Source organism: Mustela putorius, unplaced genomic scaffold (genome assembly GCF_011764305.1).
Source record: "Mustela putorius furo isolate JIRA1106 unplaced genomic scaffold, ASM1176430v1.1 tig00004039_pilon_pilon_pilon, whole genome shotgun sequence".
Lineage (NCBI taxonomy): Eukaryota > Metazoa > Chordata > Mammalia > Carnivora > Mustelidae > Mustela > Mustela putorius.
The window spans coordinates 2,578,669-2,585,495 of record NW_025422174.1 but is presented as its reverse complement, the minus strand read 5'-3'; the positions used below and the strand labels follow the sequence as shown (position 1 = coordinate 2,585,495).

Below are 6,827 nucleotides of genomic sequence, written 5' to 3'. Positions count from 1 at the left end.
GGGAGGCTTACTGCGAGGGAGAGGGGATGACCTACGTGTCCATCAGTTGGAACAGATGAATCAGGACATTCACCAGGAGCATACTCTACGGCAGTGACAATAAACCTGAGCCGCGCACACTGCCCGGATGAGTCTCACACGCGTAACATGGAACATAAGTTGTAGACGCGTATAGAACGCCCTTTATATCCAGATTAATAGCATGCGGAACAACTCCATGTTGGTTCAGGGATACGTCCTTCTATACTCTAAGTATTAAGACGTGCATCAGATTCAGTGATGGGCAGGTGATTCTGGAATGCCACAGAGACACGCCTTGGGGAGGGGTACATGGGTTTGGAGGTTTATCGGTTTTGTCTTCTCAAATGGAGTGATTGGCACCTGGGATGACACGGGTGTGCACCTTACTCCTCCCTTTTTGTCTTGTAGACCTTAAATGATGTTAAGAGCTGGGGGGGGGGGGTCAATCACATGATTAACCCAGAGGAAGAATCACCCTTCCTCCTGGACAGATCACTCGTCCAGGTCATGGCTAGGCTGACTCTCTTTGTTTAGCTCCCTGGAGAAGGTTACAAAGTCCAGGGTCCTGCCATCAGGGACCCAGGTCCAGCCCCGGCAGCCACCTGTTCAAGTGCCAAGTGCACCTAAGTAGGGAGGTGCCCCCCACTTTGGGCCCCCAGGAATGCCTCTCACTATCCCCATGACAAGTGGGCGGTCAGGAGCGGGGCCTCGGGGCACACAGAGGACGAAAGGAGGTCACATGAGAACTCGTGGGCCAACGTCCAGCACGGACGATCAACGGGTCCTCCCACCGCGCCGGCACTGGTCTGGGGAGCTCCCCGTGCTCACCGACCGCGCTGGACTCCCCTCGCAGCCCGGGAGCACGCAGCAGCACTCCGCAGGGAACAAAGGCAGATCCCCATCCACGTGGGGTCCTGGTTCTGGGGTTTCAGAAAGTGTGCGTGTTTATATTCCCTTACGTATGTCTTCACACGGATATACCTACACACGTACATGCATATGGATATACACTCTGATGTGTGTATTTGCCTCTACACATATTCTTGTGGATTCCCATATAAACACACACACCGTGAATGTGTTTGCACACACACACATATGTACTTATGTGTATATTTGTATATGTGTGTGTGCCAATATGTTCTGTCTTAAAGTAAAAGGGTCTGTGAGGGCCTTTGCTGGAGGCTCTGGGCAGACCCTAGCCAGGGCCCCCTGCCAGTCCTTAGGGTATCCCTCCAGGGAGCGTTCTGGCCAGCGCTGCTCCACTTCCCAGGCCGGGAAGCTGCGGTCTGAGACGTTAGGTTGGTCACATTACGTCACCCAGGTGGAGGACACAGGCTGTGACCCGCCAACATGCCAGAGCCCCAAGCCTTACGGAGAGGGACAGCTACGTTACTCACGGCCCCTGCCCGGGCTGCCCTCCCACTTGCGCCTTGCCCCCGAGCCTGTGCCCCCCCCACCCCGTCTCTCAACTGTGAGGTCCACCAGGGAGGGACTTCTTCCTGGCCGTCTCTTGAGGGTCTCACAGGGCACTTTGCATTTATTTCCTCTCAGTTAATGCTTGCGGAGGATGTGATCCCCACCACCCATGTGGGGCATCGTTAAAAGCACAGCTCCCAAGTGGGGAAGCTGAGGCTTGAATTCATGTTGATCTGATTTCCAAACCACTAAGCTCTGCCCCTCCTCGGGCATTAGCGAGGTGCCCACCACTCCACCTGCTTCACAAGGAGGCTCTGCCGTTTCTAGAAGGCCATCTAGCCCCAGACCCAGAGGCCCCTGGACCCCACAACTGGCCTTGACATCCAGTCCCTCGGCAAGCCTGTCCCCACTGCCCCCCACATGGCAGCCTGTTCAAACTCCAGTCCAGGGGCGCCTGGGTGGCTCAGTGGGCTAAAGCCTCTGCCTTCAGCTCAGGTCATGATCCCAGGGTCCTGGGATCGAGTCCCACATTGGGCTCTCTGCTCAGCGGGGAGCCTGCTTCCTCCTCTCTCTGACTGCCTCTCAGCCTGCTTATAATCTCTGTCTGTCAGGTAAATAAAATCTTAAAAAAAAAACAAAAACAAAACCTCCAGTCCACTCATCACTACTGAAGCAACAGGTCCCAGCGTCCCCAGGGCTGCCCCTGTGACCTCTCCTCTTCGGGCTAGTTGGCTCTGCCTGCAGGACAGTGGCCTGCAGTGGTCACATGCGCAAACAGCATCCGGGCGGGGCAGTTCTGGTCTGACCCCCAACCTGGGCAGGGACAAGGACACCTCCCTCAGGTGGCTTCAGGTGCAGGCAGGAAGGAGAAGGCTGGACCCAAAGGATAAAGAGGTCCCCGAGATGCCTTCCTGAGACTTCAAGAGCAACCGAGAGAGACTTCCAGGAGAAGAGTGCTGGGCCAAGCCATGGCCGTTGACACGGCCTTGCCTTATCCACAGGCTACTCCTGACTCTGCTGCCACATGAGCCAGGGAGTAGGAGTGGTCTGGTCCCTGCACAAACCCCCAGGGATCCCCGCCAGTCCTCTGGCCCATGTGCACTGTGCCGGGGGCAGGCGGGATGGGGACAGGAGCGAACATGAGTCCCCGTAGGCTCCCCATTTGTCCCCAGCATTGGGGCTCCCGCCCTGCTTTGGACTCATCCAGGGCCAGAGCCAGCCCTGAGCCCCAGCCTGTGTGCCTTGAGCCCGGCCCTGCCTCTTTCCTACCAGCCCCCTAACGCCAGACCCGGTCCCCGCTTTTCACAACAGATGGATCCCACCACAACACCTCCTCTGAGATCGCTGCTAAGCCCTGCATCTGTCCTTTCCCTCGTGGTCCCTAGCAGGGAACGTAAGGAAGGGACAGGGAGCCAGACAGCTATGAGAAGCCCCTCATATCCCAGAAGGATCAGAATTTCTACAGCAAAAGAGACGCCTCTGTGTACAGCAGAGAGATGCTGAATGGCCCTGGGGCAATGGGAAAGGAATTCCTAACAGATGACAGTGATCATTAGTGCTGACGCGCTGATGACTGCCAAGGGGCTGAGGCACTCTCCAAGGAGTGCCTTCCTCCTCCCAGCCCCTGCATCCCAGACAGAGCCAGCCAGCCCTCTCCAGACCCATACCATCAGGCCAAGCACCAGGGCCAGCTGTATCCCAAATGCTAAGGCAAGAGTGGAGCTGAATCATCATGCTTCTTGATCTTTGGAGGATCAGGGATACCCTTAAGACTCTGACAAAGGCTGTGACTCCTTCCTGGTGGGAAAGCAGGAGCCCATCGCAAAGTCTGCTACAGTTTCAACAAATTTCCCCTTAGAACTCACCTATGACACCTTAAAGGGTCAATGACTTTTGTTTTAATTCATTCAGCCATTCAGTGGAAATCTCTTCAGTGTCCGCTAATAAGTGCCCTGGTGGGTGTTCTACAATATTTGAGCATCTACAATACTACTTAGCCAGGGTAGCCCGGCAGAATGCTCTACCAGCAGCACATTTGGCTGAGCCTCACCTCCTGGCACCATAGTTCTCAGCGCTGGCTGCACGCCAGAACCCCTGGAGAGCAGTTTAAAATTCTCATGCCAAAGCCTCACCCAGATCATTTAACTCAGAACCTCTGGAAGTGGAACCCTAGGGCTGGTTGGGGATGCAACCAGGGGATAGAACCACTGCCCAGGAAGATCCATTTTTGTTTGTTTGTTTTTTTAAGTTCCCTAGGTGGTGGGGATACACACCCTAGAGCAGTTAATTCATGCATACATTCAGCAAATGTCTAATGAGCATGTACTATATCCCAGGCAGGATGCTGGGTGTGGGGGGGGGGCACAGCAGAGAATGAGAGATCAAATTTTGGCCCTTGCAAAGATGATATTCAAGCAGAGGGAACCAGCAATAAGTCACCAACACATAAAAAGATATGCAAATTGTGTTTCGTGCCACAAGGCTCATAAATTAGGAAGTGACATGAGGAATAATACAGGGACCTTCTTGTAGAAGCCAGGGACATTTCGTAAGGACCACTGGATCTGAAGCTTGGAGGCCAAGGGGCTGAGGGAAGAGGTGGTGGGAAGAGCCAGTCCAAAGGCCCTGTGGCAGGTCAGAGCTCAGAATAGGAAAATGGCCAGTGTGACCCTGCCTCGAGGTGAGGAAGGGTGTGATGTGGGACCAGGCTGACAGAGAGGAGCCAGACCAGATCTGGCAAACGACCTAGGATAAACTCCTGTCATATTCTCTCCAGTCCTCCCAGTGGTCTTGGCATGGAGTACGTGTCTCAGAAGAAGTGACACCCTAAAGAAATACAGCTCAGAAGGAGCTTGGCTGGGATGCACAGCCAGGTCTCCTGGAATGGCAAAGCAGAGGCCACAGGCCCTGCAGTAATTAATTGTCCCTAGGATGGTGGTTCTCGCCCCTCGCTGCCCACCTCCAGCCTCAGCCCCTGATGCTACTGCGGGGAGGGGGAGGGCACTGTCCTTCCCACCCCCACCCCACCTCATAATCCCATCACCGTGGGAACAGAGCCAGCCAATCAGAAGGCTCCCCTTTGCAAGGCCACCCTATAAATTGAGCCTCCTCTTCCCAGATGAACCAGACCCGCCTACCACTCATAGGCCTCCCAGGGCCCCCTCCCCCTGGATAAACCAGATCAGTTGCCCCCCACCTTCCTCCAGGGTAGTAACGGGGAGTCTGCTGCCTGGGATGTTCAGGACCAAGCTCCAGGCCTCCTAGCCCCCAGCGTAGAGCCCCAGCCCCCAGCGTGGCCACACCATGACACAGGAGCAACTCCAGGGCCCCTGAGACTTTCGGCAGGTAACCTGGGAAACCCGTGGACCAGCGAGAGCGGCTTGCTGAGCCTGCGACAGCCCAGCGAGGAGAAATGCAGGGCAAGTGACGCCAGCCTGTTGAGCAGCGGGTACGCAGGTGATGAGGAGAATAGTGAGGTCAGCCTGGTGGGCGGCACTCCCACCTTGAGGTTGCAGAGAAGGCTCCGCGCCCCGGCGGTCAGCAACCCAACCAGACAGCTGTGCGCCGTCTACTCGCCTAACCAGATCAGGAGCCGGCTGGCCAGCCGCACCTGCAGCAGCAAGCAGCCTGGAGGGGAAAAGTGAGACCAGCCTGCCCGGCAGCGGCAGCAGCAGCAGAGCCAGCAGCCTGACCAGCATGAGCTTCATCAGCCTGGGCAGCAGCGCCCTGAACTACCAGGTGAGCAGTGGGCTGCTCAGCTCCGCCAGCAGCCTTCCCGCCAGCCAGGCCAGCAGCTGCCAGAACATCCCGGTGGACGGTAATGTGCAAAGTGCTGTGAAAAGTCACACCAGTCTTCCGGAGGACAAGTCTGGGGGCAAGGTCAAAGCTGGTGACCAGGCCGCCGAGGGGAAGCAGCCCGCCCAGAGGTGCATGCCTTTATGAGCTGGCTCGCTGGCCACCAGGTTCTCAAAAAATACAGACATGATGACCCAGCAAGGATAGACTTCACCCAGAGTGGTTATGGTAAAAAACAAAGACCTTTAAAAAAGTAGACACTGTGTCAGAACCATGGATAGCGCCATTCATAGCCATGACCAGCAGGCGCCAGGTGGCGTGTAGTGAGCACTATTGACACGGAGCACTATCTCCTCAGACAATCAGCAAGCCACAGTGAGACAGTCTCTACTGAGAACCACTGTTGGGAAGAATGGCTGTATGAAGAGCCATCGGTGCTGGGTCCCCCTGTATCCGCCTGCACTGGCCAGACCACCGTGAGCCCTGGGGACAAACCAGTCCTAACAGGATCCATCAATGGCAAAGCCATCTGCATTGAGAACCATTGTAGTGGGATCACTGGTGCCAAAACCCATCGGAGGGGTCAGCTGTGACCAGCAGCAAATACGAACACTATTTAGAACCATCTGAAGTTAGAAACTCCCATGGAGAATCCATGCTAAATGATGAACACCATCTATAACCAAACCAATCATGATAAGCTCCAAGCTTGAACAAGCCCCAGCCTCGGCTGCGACTGTCTGCAGTCCAGAGCCAGCTGAAGGAAGCACCATCTGTGGGGACCCACAGCCCTGGGGGAGCTGGATCCCCACCCAGCTCTGGAAGAAGAGCTGCTCACAAGAGCCAGCAGCATCCTCCAAGTGAGCTTGCCCTTTCATTTCGAGCACTGTTTCCGGGTTGCTTCGGCCCAGAGTCTTCCCAGGAGCAAACGTTCCCCGATGGCCCCATCTGTCTCCACATGCATCTCAGGGGAGGTAGAGACAAGAAAGGAGGCCAGAAAGCGTCTTAGTTGACATGACTGGGACAGTGCTTCCTACAGGAGGGCAATGCCATGATCCGTGCTTCATAGTGACAGAGACCAACCCAGCCAAGAACGGCCGGGATGAGACAGCTCTGCCATTTAGCACACATTTCCTAGGTGGGTGGGAAGGCTTGAGACCTCCGTCTACCCCTTCTCAAGACACTAAAGTCCTTCCCTGGGGGATGGCCATGCAGACCTTGAGGAGGGAGTGTGTCCACAGAGGGACGGTGGTCAGAACAGTCCTGAAGACATCCACTAGGTTCTAGAAGGAAAGCAGAGGGGACACCAAACACAATAAATGGTGTCTGGAGAGGCTATACGTGTGTGTCTGTGTGTGTGTGCCCGCCGAGGTCACAGGGACAAACGCAAACCCACCAAGGAACCATGTTGAGAGGAGGGCTCAGCTGCCAGCTCTGCGTACCTCTAAGCGGGTGGTCTGGGGCAAAATGCTTATAATTAGTGAGCTCAGTTTCCTCATCTGGAAAATGGGAACAATTACCTCTATTTCATACACACGGTTATGTGGGAACAATAACCTCTATTTCACACGGTTATGTGGGTTACATGAAAA

At 55.4% G+C, this 6,827-nt stretch overlaps 1 protein-coding gene across 1 annotated transcript; it reads left to right on the top strand.

Moving 5' to 3' along the window:
* The first annotated feature begins 4,235 nt into the window (after positions 1–4,235).
* CUNH16orf82 (chromosome unknown C16orf82 homolog) lies at positions 4,236–6,568 on the top strand. Its single transcript, XM_013046507.2, is given in 2 exon segments — positions 4,236–4,240; positions 4,568–6,568. Coding segments are annotated over 2 exon segments (522 nt in total). The 3' UTR covers positions 5,085–6,568.
* Positions 6,569–6,827: the final 259 nt, after the last annotated feature.